Source organism: Nerophis lumbriciformis, linkage group LG05 (genome assembly GCF_033978685.3).
Source record: "Nerophis lumbriciformis linkage group LG05, RoL_Nlum_v2.1, whole genome shotgun sequence".
NCBI classification, from domain to species: Eukaryota; Metazoa; Chordata; class Actinopteri; order Syngnathiformes; family Syngnathidae; genus Nerophis; species Nerophis lumbriciformis.
Window position 1 is genome coordinate 35,869,796 of NC_084552.2, and position 13,074 is coordinate 35,882,869.

A 13,074-nucleotide genomic window follows, 5' to 3' on the forward strand; every position below is an offset into this window, starting at 1 on the left:
GTCCCTCCCCTTTCTCTACATAGCCAAGATGGCCACTATTGAAAGTCAGCGGCGGGCCGTGCGTTTCCCACCTAGGCCTTTAGTAATCTCCGACTTCAATGATTACCTCTTAAAATACCATAATTGATGTCACTACATGATCATTGCTGGATAAATACTACACAGGAACACATTTATACCATACTGTCCATTGAATCACATCAACAGTAGACAAAACGGGTTATTTTCTGGCGCATTTAAAAATAAATTAAAACCCATCAGCAATTAAAACGTATACAGTAAATTTCTCTGCTTGGCTTATGCAACTTTCGGTCAATAAAGTTTGATTCAAAGTACACACTTCTCAAAGATATATTAACTGCCCTGACCACATGATGGCGACAAATACACATGTTACAATGTTAATTAAATGACAAGCATGACGCACTTTAACGACAAGCGTTTACAACATTTAGTTGTAACAGAACAGCGACTGTCAACAACTTGCGATCTGATTGGCTATCGCAGACCTGGGCAAATTAAGGCCCGGGGGCCACATGCGGCCCGTTAAGCTTTTCAATCTGGCCCGCCGGACATTCCCAAATAATTTGTTTAGATGTTTAAGATGGAAAGTGTAGCTGCCATTATGATGTGCAGTGATGTTTTCTAATGACCATAAGTCTTCAACTTTACAAAGTATTTCAATGGTTGGAATCTGCACTTTTGCATGATATACTAGTTACTATGGCAATCTAATTAGTTACTATGGTATTATAATTAGTTACTATGGTAATCTACGTCACAGCAGCTCAGATGAGGCACCAAGCAGTGTGGGCTGGAAGCGTTTCCACAGACGCGGAAAGTTCTAAAGCTTAGTGATATATCAGATATATCAGATTGTAGGCGGGTTTATTTTGTACCCTTCGCGTTCATATTTCACTATTTGTTGCATTTTTGTTGCGTTTCACTTGATTGTAAAATATGTCGATCGAAAGGGGGTGTGACATTCATATTTTGTCAATATTCAGTGTTTTATCGTTCATAGAAAACTTTAAAATTCCATTACGTAATTAGATATACGGGCCCCCAGACACATTTTTTTCTGTAAATGTGGCCCCCCGAGTCAAAATAATTGCCCAGGCCTGGGCTATCGCAACTGTCTCTCAACTCTATGTGTTCTCAAATTCATCCGCTAACAATCCCGGTAAGTATCCAATCACAGGACACGTAAATGTCATGTTCAACGTGAGGCCATCTAGAAGGCCTTACTGACAACAACTTGTGATCTGATTGACTATCGCAACTGTCTATCAACTGTATGTCCCCGTTCACTTATAGCGCACGGACACCAGTATTGTTGATTCTGAAGGCGTCTGGCAGATTTGGTACAGCATGGGAACATAAGCTAGCTGAATTCTGATTGGATACAAACTAAAACTAAAAACAACAGCACTGGAACGAGCATACTATGACATGAAGAGAATATAAATAATTCTAGATATTTAGGGTAAGTTAATAAAAAAACATTTTTTATCTTTAATTATGATCATGATTTGTTGTTATGTTAGGCCAGCAGAGAAGGCCTTGCTGGCCCTGACGGCACACCACTGTTGAAAGTGGTGGGTTTTCAGCACTCTGCACTGCCTTGATGCTGTGCAAATGGAATAACTTTGTCAGTACACTATGTACTTAATTCATAGGGTAAACAAACTGAAAATACAGTATGAGTATGATGCTTAATATGTACAGGATGCTGTATATGTTGAGAATCCTACCTGCTTGTTAGCTTTGAGCACCAGCCTGAGTGTGGCTATCTGCTCTCTCTTGGTGCTAAGCAGCGACTTGAGCTTTAGGATCTCTTGCATGCAGCTTTCCTTGTCCTTGTCTAGCAAAGGAGACAGCTCCCTGGCTGCCGCTCTCTGTCTGGACAGCTGCAAAGACCTGTCCACCGCTCGCTGGAGGTGCTTCACCTGGGAACCGAGAGTCAGAACTTAACGGGACCCTATCATGTAAAACCAACTTTTTTTAACTATTGGTACCTGCTTATATGTATTTCAGATCTGCATAAGTCCTGAAAATTTTAAATCAAATTGTGGAGGCATTGCCGAGATATTTATAAATCAATCTTGCCTTCCTTCGAACTTCCTCCATACGGTCCATTTGGAACTTTGTTCAAGTGCGACGTTTTGTTCAAATGTGATTTGACAACTCCGTCCCTCAAAACGAACCGTTTTTAGAAACTGCCAGAAGTGTTTTAAAGATAAGTGTTTACAGCAAAATCTATGCACAATTTTGACCAAAGGATCATCATTACATGTTATGTAGACAAAAAAATTAAGTAAAATTGAAAATATTAATGAAATGACCCCTTTTAATTCCAACAAAAGGTGGAGAAGAAGTTATGAACTGTGCCCTACCTGCTCTCTGATGATGGCGTTGAGGTTGTAGATGTTCATGGGCTCTCTGTGCAGCTCACTGGCTGGTTCCAAAGCAGGTGATGATGAGGAGGAGGACGATGACGAGGCACTGATGCTGGGTGAGCGGGTTGGAGGAGTGCTGGAAGTCAGGCTTTGCTGCGACTGACCCTGGATCCACTCCTTGTCTCCCTTCTTACCCCCTCTGTCCCCAGCGGGTAGGGGTTCTTTGGACGGAGACTTTGAGGGGCTACGAGAATCTTCGGAAGTTGAGGTTGTGGCGGCGGCAGCCATTCTCCTGGCAAGGCGTGGCGTGAGGAGAACTTTACTGTTGTCAGATGACATGGCTTTGAGATTGGCACAAAGGCCCTTGAGCCCTCTGCCTTGTCTGGAAAGGAAAACATGACAATTTCATCCTCAAGGTTTGGGGTATAATTCCTGTTGTACATGTTGAAATGACATCCATCTATCCATTTTCTACCGCCTGTCCCTCTAGGGGTCGCAGGGGTTGCTGGAGCCTATCCTAGCTGCATTCGGGCGGAAGGCGAGTTACACCCCGGACAAGTCCATGTTCAAATGGAAACACTTTAAACTTTTTGCCTGAACATAATCCCTTTTTTAGACCGACAAAACGCATCCATTCAGAAAATATAATTCAGTATAGCAGAATGGGGATTTATTCTTCTGCAAGTTGTGGCTTGAGTCTCTGTTGTAGGCTAAACATTTAGTTCCTCATTCCGCAGAATTCTGACCATCCAATGTTGTATGCCTTCAAAACATCAAGAGCCTGATCTGTTGAAGGTTTACATGTATACAAACATACAAACACACATGCAAAACTGATCTACTAAGCTCGTGTGCAGAGGATCTTGTCTCCTAAATGAGCAAAATAGAGAGCGCAATCCATTTAGCGTGCCTGTTTTTATAAATATGCAAAATATATGCTGATTATCAGAAAGCCCACAGTACTCGGAGGAGGAGATGCAAATATTAAAATTGTTTAGACTTGTGATGTGATTTATCAATTCTGTTTTGTATCTATATTTAGTATATTGGAAAGTTACGTGCAAACTGGCACAGTTAGGCACTAATGCTGTGAGAGAGAAGGCCATCATGCTGCAAAAATAGATGATGGTTGATGGAAAATACTTCATTCATGTGTGTGTAGCAACATATTTGGACTGTTATAAACAAAAAATGTTTAGATATATCGTATATTCAGTAATATCATGTTTTAATGTTATAGCTGCTAGATGACCTAAGAAGATCATTAAAACAAATTAAATTGATTAATTTTAGTGTCTCCAAAGGTTTTTAGTTTTTTTTTAATGGTTCTATTTTTTTCATATAAATAAGACTAAACAACTTCTTGCAACATGTATTTTCTTTTGTGATGGATGTGATGATCATCACAGCATTGCGACGCCTTTCAGAGTGCTAAATGTAGGTTCTGTTGTCGACATTGCGCCACATTTTAGCTCAGAAAGGAGGTGCAGATTCTATTTGTGTTGTGCACGTTTAACAACACAACAAAACAGCTAAGTGTGGACGAAAATGAGTGTCTCGATGGTGACAACCCGTATAGTACACTCAAAATCCTCATTTAAATAGGGCGGTCTGCGCCACTTTCGCACTTGTTATCAGTTGTGCATGCAGTCATACTAGATTAACTGCAACGTGCCCACTAATAGTACACATCATTTTATAGTTTGCACAGGCTATTTGGGATCCCAGTAGATCAGGCATTAAGTGTAATACAGAATCACACAAATCCGACCCAGCCTATCTTTAAAGTTAAAGTTAAAGTTAAAGTACCAATGATTGTCACACACACACGAGGTGTGGCGAAATGATTCTCTGCATTTGACCCATCACCCTTGATCACCCCCTGGGAGGTGAGGGGAGCAGTGAGCAGCAGCGGTGGCCGCGCCCGGGAATCATTTTTGGTGATTTAACCCCCAATTCCAACCCTTGATGCTGAGTGTCAAGCAGGGAGGTAATGGGTCCCATTTCTATAGTCTTTGGTATGACTCGGCCGGGGTTTGAACTCACAACCTACCGATCTCACGGCGGACACTCTAACCACTAGGCCACTGAGTAGGTAATCTTATTATTATGACTGTTTTCCAATAAAACTGCTGAAGCCCTTTTCCTATGAATTGTATCAAATGCAGATAGAACAACACTATAGACCTGTAATAGTCTAGCATGACACGGTTGGGTGTCTCGTTGTTGCACAGACAGACATGATGATAGAGCTGGGCAAGCTCCTCACTCAGCATCACCAGTTCATCCTGAGCAGCATTCAAAGCGCTTTGACTCTCACTGGCGGCTGACTGTGCTGTCTGCAACTCAGTCTCCAACCTTGACACCTGAAAAAAGAGGAGAGCTCAGTGAATACTTCATCACTGCACAGTGTTTCCGTTATACGTTTATAGGTGTTGAGTCGCAGGGGATGACGACATAGACAAGACTTCTGTATTTGAGGAAGGTAAATTACAAAATACTATACGTATACCTTCTCCTTTCCCTCCTGGCAGCTCTTTTCCAGTGAGGTCACCTGTCTCTCTAGTTTCTGTAGGTGAGCATTTCCTCTTGACTTCTCCTGCACCGGGCCTTCCCCACATTGAGACAATCTGCCAAGCAAGGCTTTCACTTCTGACTTAAGCTCAATAACCTCAGTCACAGCCACCTGGTATTTGCACTGCAGGATCTGCAAACTCGGTGACTGTTGTGCAAATGTCCACCTTTCATCCGCTCTGCCATGCTTGTCAACCTCATTTTCTTCATCTTTAACCTTGTCGGGTTCCAAAAGGTCCTCAGGATAAAGCTGAGAGGCCGTACTGGTCTGTGCGACTTGCTGCCCCCCGCAGAGGGCACTGACCTTCTGACTGAGGCGCAGGGCCTTTTCGTGCTGTTCAGTCAGAGCCCCCTGGGTGTGCTGGAGCTGAGTCTGGGACTCCTGCAAACTGGTTATCAATGCCACTTTCTCATGTTCCACCTGAAAGGGACAGTCACAGGAGCAGTGTAGTCATTGATATTTCATAGACAGTGGGTCAAAAAAGTGCTGCAGCATAATCCAGCAGAAGATGTCCCACAAGTTGATTCACTCAACATTTTATAGCAAGTCTTGCTTTGACAAGACGTGATGTTGTCTTCATGTACCGGTATATTGTATGTCTGTAATTGTAAAACAAAATGTAAACTGCATAATAGGTATACTATAGGCTATAGTATCAAAGTATCAAAAATAGACATTTTTCAATCTTTTTATGGGCACATATATACATTATTAATATTCACAATTTGGCATATTTTGCCTAACCTTCTTTCAGCATGTATACATAGAAAAGCACTCACACCTCCCCCAGACCCTCCCTCCCAATAGTTAAACAGGCCTGAATTCAGACAGTGATGCAGACTGGAACTTTTTGAGGTGTGATATAAACGGAGTGAACCCTCTTTGTCAGTCATCCACTCTGTTTCTCTCTGGGTAGAGGCAAAATAGCTTTACCTATGCTTTCTATGCCTGTAGCTTTCTGTGCACTTCCTTGCTGCAGTATTTTAGTTTGCACTAGTTTTGTGTTTGCCCTAAGAAAACGGGATTTGCCTGCAGTCTTTGCATCCTGGGGTGCAGATCAATACAGGCCGTACCAGTTATTGTTGTGTTGTTAATTACTTTTTCTCTATTCACAAAGCAACTGCCCTACAAAATGCCCTTTAGTCCAAGAATATGTTGGAGTAGATGAAGTGAGTGTGTGGCTAGAAGATAAAGTGAGAGACTGGGATGTGGTTTGCACAGTGGGAATACTGTGTGTCACAAGTGGTTTTACACTAAATTATTCAAAAGCCTTTAGCTTTAAATAGGAGACCAACGCGTTATAAACCAAAATGGTGCCAAAACAATATCACAAACATATTATATATATACTGTATTTTTAAAATCAAGACTGGTTGATTGTTGCATTTTTCTTTCTTTCTTGAACAAAGAGAGCACAGTCTAGCAAGTCAAATTCCTTGTGTGTTAAACATTATTCTGATTCTGATCATACTCACTGTCAACAGTTGCTGTTTGAGCTTCTGAACCTCTGTCAGGTTCATTTCACTGAAAAGGTCAGACGATGTCACACCCTCAGCTTTTCGACCTGCGCCTCCATTAGCACCGGTCGCCGACCCTGCAGCTGTCAGCAACCGTGTCGCACCTTGGACATGGCCGTTACACCTGACAGATCAGAATGCATCAAACATCTTTAACCGGTTATACCACACACTTTTATGTTGACGCCGCTATGACAGTCTGACTAATGTTGACACTAGCAGTCTTTGACATAACCCAAATTGAAACCAAAACTAACACATTTACCTATGACTTTGATCAGAGACAAAAAAGAAAATGGGTCATAATAATAATGAAGGATTTTTTAACCTACGGCAATTTGTTAACATCATTTACCTCAATTTGTGCATATTTTTATTGTGGTTCATCTGTGTTCATGATATGTTATACTCTCATCTAACAGAGCTGTTGAAGTAATGTTATTGTATGTCTTGACTACAATGACAATAAAGCTTCCGTACATGCACAAATTAAAAACTTTTTTTTAAATAAATGCATTTTGTTAGTTGCTCTGGTATAATCCAGATTATTCCTGCCATGCTTTTATTTTGCAGCTGACTTTACACTGAACAGGAACTGTTTAAGGCTGTGAAACTAGAGAGTAGTTGTGTTGTGATAATTATGAAATTAACAGTAGTACAACACATGTCGACATAAACTGATTTTTCAAATAAACGACCCCTTTGGGTATCAAATCTTATGTCCACAAAAGCGGTCGAACTTTATGTCGCACTTTTTGGGAATTTTGCCTATCATTCACAAACCTTATGAAAGACAAAGGTTTTTAGACTTAAACTTTATTTATCTACAAGGGAAATTGTTTTAAAAGACAAAGTTTATGCGTATTTGTCAGAATACGTCTTTGTCCTTCTACTGTCCAGGTGGGAGGCATGATTTATGATCTACAATAAACTTTCACGAGCAAAGGAAGCAAAGAAGGACCTTACCACTCGATGATGTAAACATTGGCACATATGCTTGTGATCACGGCGCCGCTATAAATAGTTTGTATTTGTTAGCGCTTATAATAACGATATCACTAATTCTTGACTAATATTCGAGTCACAACATTTTAAATTGAGTATTGTTGGTGCTCTTTGGATGTTTTTTAATTGGGTATTATGGGCGGAATAAAGGGACCTCCTATTGGCTCTGCTGTAAGCAGACTTTTATTTACGTTTATTTACGAGTTTTTTAAGCGAAGTTCTGTTTCCCCACCTAGGAAACCCAAAACTGTGGGTTTTATTTGTGTATATTTACTGTAATAGTACCGTGCTGTTTCTTCTGCAGTTGGGGAGAGCAGTGTAGTTGGGGTAGCGGTGCCGCTGGGTGGGGCGGAGTTAAAGGTCAGGTGTGCGCTGCCAGTGAAGGCCACGTCGCACATGCTCAGATGGTGAACCAACTCCCTGCGCAGGTGTTTCTTTTGCTCACGCTCGCTGTTTAGAGACTCCAGTGCCTCTTCCAGATGCGAATCAGACATGTCCTTCAAACGCAGAGCATCCCGTAACTGGTTGTCCATGACCTCTGTCTCCTCCTCCAAAACCTTGATTTCATGTTTCAGGACTTCAAATTCCACCTGGACCACAGTGGGATAAAGATAATTAGTTTTTTTAACTGCAAATTTGTCCATCTGCTAGTATTTTTTTCAGTGACAATTAGGGGTGTGATGAGATCCTGCGAGATTAAAATATGTTGATATTTTTTTGTTTGGAGAAAAGCTGTTTCATGGGCAGAATGCAGTAAGAATTTTTTTTTGTTTTTTAAGGGTAAGAGACATATCCGTCTGGTTGTGAATGAGGGGTTGGAATCGCACATTTAGAACTTTGCGCATACTACGAAGAGCTAGCAAACAGAGCTAGCACGTGTCACCCGCTAAGGCGGGAATGGCGGGGAGCCGCGCGGCCGCTCTCCTTCATTGGAGTACCACAGCCAACGCACCATGTACATGTTCAAGCACACATACATACACACACACGCACACACACACACACAACACCCGCGGCCATCTGGGGCCCTTGGAATTTCCCCCTTTCGACCACCGTACACAGCGCCCCTGCTTAAAATGTATGTTAAAACCTCATCCCGTTTTCGTGAACCCAATATCGTGTAATGTCTCGTCTCCTGAGATGAATGTATCGTCACACACCTGGTAACCATTATGTTTTTCCACATCTGATTGAAATTCTCAATATAAAAACAAGAAAACAAGGTAAGGGTTATTTTACTAACTTGTTTTCTATGAATTAATTGAATAAATATAGTAAGAACAGTTGAATTGTAATATTTGACACTCAATATCAACCATTACAAATGTGAAATTGCTTTTAAAATAATGTTTAATAGGAAACATTTTATTTTTGGAAATTTATAGTGTTTTTGCCCAAGGCCATTTTGAAACCATATGCACGGATAGTCACATGACTGTCACATTACAACCAGTGTTTTCTGTATGTCACTTAAATGGACTTAATGAGTTAAAGTTTAGAACAAATATTTATAAGAGACATTTTAGGACATTAAAAGTGTCACTGTGGTTTCTAATGACTTAGATTACTTATTTTCCTACAAATAAAGAAACTTGTGCCACGAGGCCAACTGTGCTGTGTAGACAGTATAACAAATTACAGTTTGGTACTGTCCATATTTAGCACATATGTACCTGATTCTGTTTGAGAGTTGAAACCAGTTTCTGCAGAGAAATGTTCTCCTCTTCCAGCTCAGTGTAGTCCTGCGTCAGCCTGGACTCTCGATACCTGTACTCCGTGATCTCCTCCCGCATGCGGCTACGCTGTAGTTCCAACATCTCGTTGCTCTGCTGAGACACAAAGGATCAAAAACATGGTTTATAATAATGTCTGTCTCACTGTTCCTGTTTAGACCATTTTGGACCGTCGTGTTTTTGGACTTTGTTCTGTGTTTTAATGATAGCTATGATTGGCAACACTAAATTGGCCCTAGTGTGAGAATGTCAGTGTGAATGTTGGCTGTCTATCTGTGTTGGCCCTGCGATGAGGTGGCGACTTGTCCAGGGTGTACCCCGCCTTCCGCCCATGTGCAGCTGGAATAGGCTCCAGAATCCCCGCGACCCCAAAAGGGACAAGTGGTAGAAAATGGTTGGATGGATGGATGTTACGGAGGCCAGCCCCTGTGTACATTGTTAAACCTCACTCCCTTAATCGTTAAGAGTTTACCTTGCACATTAAGTTCGCTATTTTCCTGTGTTTTGTATCATTTCCTGTCTTGCTGCTCCTATTTTAGTTTCACTTCCTGTTACGGTCCTTGTTTTGCTTCATCTACACTTTTTGTTCTGTTTTCAGCCAGTACACCTGTTTTCCATCAGTTAATGTAGACTATTAAGTTTCCCCTGTTGCTTCTTGCCAGTGCTGGATCATTGTGCTTTGTACCTTGCACTTCCATGTTGTACTAAATAACTTTTGAGTTGTCTTGTTTTTTCCCCTAATATAAAGGGTTTTCACCTGTACTTTCTCTGTCTTTCTCTGCATCCTGTTGTAAGGATTAACATCTTATCTGTGTGACTGTACAGTTATTTTTTCATTTTGACATACACACACATTATATATATATATATATATATATATATATATATATATATATATATATATATATATATATATATACTCCTCTCTGAGCTGCCACCTTACCGTGGTAGAGGAGTTTGCGTGTCCCAATGATCCTAGGAGCTATGTTGTCCGGGGGTTTCTATGCCCCCTGGTAGGGTCTCCCAAGGCAAACTGGTCCTAGGTGAGGGATCAGACAGAGAGCAGCTCGAAGACCTCGATGAAGAACACAAACCAAGGACCCAGATTTCCCTCGCCCGGACGCGGGTCACCGGGGCCCCCCTCTGGAGCCAGGCCCGGAGGTGGGGCACGATGGCGAGCGCCTGGTGGCCGGGCCTGTCCCCATGGGGCCCGGCCGGACACAGCCCGAAGAGGCAACGTGGGTGCCCCCTCCAATGGGCTCACCACCCATAGCAGGGGCCATAGAGGTCGGGTGCAGTGTGAGCTGGGCGGAAGCCGAGGGCAGGGCACTTGGCGGTCCGATCCTCGGCTACATAAGCTGGCTCTTGGGACGTGGAACGTCACTTCGCTGGGGGGGAAGGAGCCTGAGCTAGTGCGTGAGGTGGAGAAGTTCCGGCTAGATATAGTCGGACTCACCTCGACGCACAGCAAGGGCTCTGGAACCACTTCTCTTGAGAGGGGCTGGACTCTCTTCCACTCTGGCGTTGCCGGCAGTGAGAGGCGACGGGCTGGGGTGGCAATTCTTGTTGCCCCTCGGCTCAAAGCCTGCACGTTGGAGTTCAACCCGGTGGACGAGAGGGTAGCTTCCCTCCGCCTTCGGGTGGGGGGACGGGTCCTGACTGTTGTTTGCGTTTACGCGCCAAACAGCAGCTCAGAGTACCCACCCTTTTTGGATTCACTCGAGGGAGTACTGGAGAGTGCTCCCCCGGGTGATTCCCTCGTTCTACTGGGGGACTTCAACGCTCATGTTGGCAGCGACAGTGAAACCTGGAGAGGTGTGATTGGGAAGAATGGCCGCCCGGATCTGAACCCGAGTGGTGTTCTGTTATTGGACTTTTGTGCTCGTCACAGATTGTCGATAACAAACACCATGTTCAAACATAAGGGTGTCCATATGTGCACTTGGCACCAGGACACCCTAGGCCGCAGTTCCATGATCGACTTTGTAGTTGTGTCATCGGATTTGCAGCCTCATGTTTTGGACACTCGGGTGAAGAGAGGGGCGGAGCTTTCTACCGATCACCACCTGGTGGTGAGTTGGCTGCGATGGTGGGGGAGGATGCCGGACAGACCTGGCAGGCCCAAACGCATTGTGAGGGTTTGCTGGGAACGCCTGGCAGAGTCTCCTGTCAGAGAGAGTTTCAATTCCCACCTCCGGAAGAACTTTGAACATGTCACGAGGGAGGTGCTGGACATTGAGTCCGAGTGGACAATGTTCCGTACCTCTATTGTCGAGGCGGCCGATTGGAGCTGTGGCCGCAAGGTAGTTGGTGCCTGTCATGGAGGTAATCCTAGAACCCGTTGGTGGACGCCGGCGGTGAGGGATGCCGTCAGGCTGAAGAAGGAGTCCTATCGGGTTCTTTTGGCTCATGGGACTCCTGAGGCAGCAGACAGGTACCGACAGGCCAAGGGGTGTGCGGCTTCAGCGGTCGCGGAGGCAAAAACTCGGACATGGGAGGAGTTCGGGGAGGCCTTGGGAAAAGACTTCTGGACGGCTTCGAAGCAATTCTGGACCACCATCCGCCGCCTCAGGAAGGGGAAGCAGTGCAGTGTCAACACCGTGTGTGGTGGGGATGGTGCTCTGCTGACCTCGACTGCGGATGTTGTGGATCGGTGGAGGGAATACTTCGAAGACCTCCTCAATCCTACCAGCACGTCTTCCTATAAGGAAGCAGGGCCTGGGGAATCTGTGGTGGGCTCTCCTATTTCTGGGGCTGAGGTTGCCGAGGTAGTTAAAAAGCTCCTCGGTGGCAAGGCCCCGGGGGTGGATGAGATCCGCCCGGAGTTCCTTAAGGCTCTGGATGTTGTGGGGCTGTCTTGGTTGACAAGACTCTGCAACATCGCGTGGACATCGGGGGCGGTACCTCTGGATTGGCAGACCGGGGTGGTGGTTCCTCTCTTCCTCCTCTCTTCCTCCTCTTTACCGGTCGATCTACGTTCCCATCCTCACCTATGGTCATGAGCTTTGGGTCATGACCGAAAGGACAAGATCACGGGTACAAGCGGCCGAAATGAGTTTTCTCCGCCGAGTGGCGGGGCTCTCCCTTAGAGATAGGGTGAGAAGCTCTGTCATTCGGGGGGAGCTCAAAGTAAAGCCGCTGCTCCTCCACATGGAGAGGAGCCAGATGAGGTGGTTCGGGCATCTGGTCAGGATGCCACCCGAACGCCTCCCTAGGAAGGTGTTTCGGGCACGTCCGACCGGTAGGAGGCCACGGGGAAGACCCAGGACACGCTGGGAAGACTATCTCTCCCGGCTGGCCTGGGAACGCCTCGGGATCCCCCGGGAGGAGCTGGACGAAGTGGCTGGGGAGAGGGAAGTCTGGGCTTCCCTGCTTAAGCTGCTGCCCCCGCGACCCGACCTCGGATAAGCGGAAGAAGATGGATGGATGGATGGATGGATGGATGGATATATATATATATATATATATATATATATATATATATATATATATATATATATATATATATATATATATATATATATATATATATGTATATTAGAACAAATGTGTTATATGTATTTTTTCTAATTAAGAATGCACATTCAACAAGTATAATTCAAAAAAGCATGTATAAGTGTAGAAAACAAAAGGTAGCCACATAGTTCTAACAATATTTATTGTGCCTTCAAAGCCAGGCAAGGCCTTAGGCAGTAACAATTTACATGTTTTTTTATAATTCAAGAAAGATGTATACCGGTAACACCTTTGATCAAACAAAGTAAAATTCAGGCCTGTTTGCCTTTAAAAGCCATAATGTGCGTCCTTGCATCATTTGGCCACTCAAGGGCACTGTTGGCTCAACT

At 44.1% G+C, this 13,074-nt stretch overlaps 1 protein-coding gene across 3 annotated transcripts in view; it reads right to left on the reverse strand.

Moving 5' to 3' along the window:
- Positions 1 to 13,074, reverse strand: part of LOC133606575 (protein bicaudal D homolog 1-like) — a 38,499-nt gene that overhangs the window by 11,435 nt on the left and 13,990 nt on the right. For all 3 annotated transcript variants that reach the window (XM_061960662.2, XM_061960661.2, XM_061960663.2), the window contains exons 3-9: positions 9,170 to 9,322; positions 7,782 to 8,086; positions 6,450 to 6,615; positions 4,912 to 5,394; positions 4,587 to 4,765; positions 2,397 to 2,781; positions 1,755 to 1,949 (exon numbers count right to left, since the gene is read on the reverse strand). In XM_061960662.2, coding sequence (XP_061816646.2) covers positions 1,755 to 1,949; positions 2,397 to 2,781; positions 4,587 to 4,765; positions 4,912 to 5,394; positions 6,450 to 6,615; positions 7,782 to 8,086; positions 9,170 to 9,322 — 1,866 coding nt within the window. The remainder of the gene's footprint in view (positions 1 to 1,754; positions 1,950 to 2,396; positions 2,782 to 4,586; positions 4,766 to 4,911; positions 5,395 to 6,449; positions 6,616 to 7,781; positions 8,087 to 9,169; positions 9,323 to 13,074) is intronic.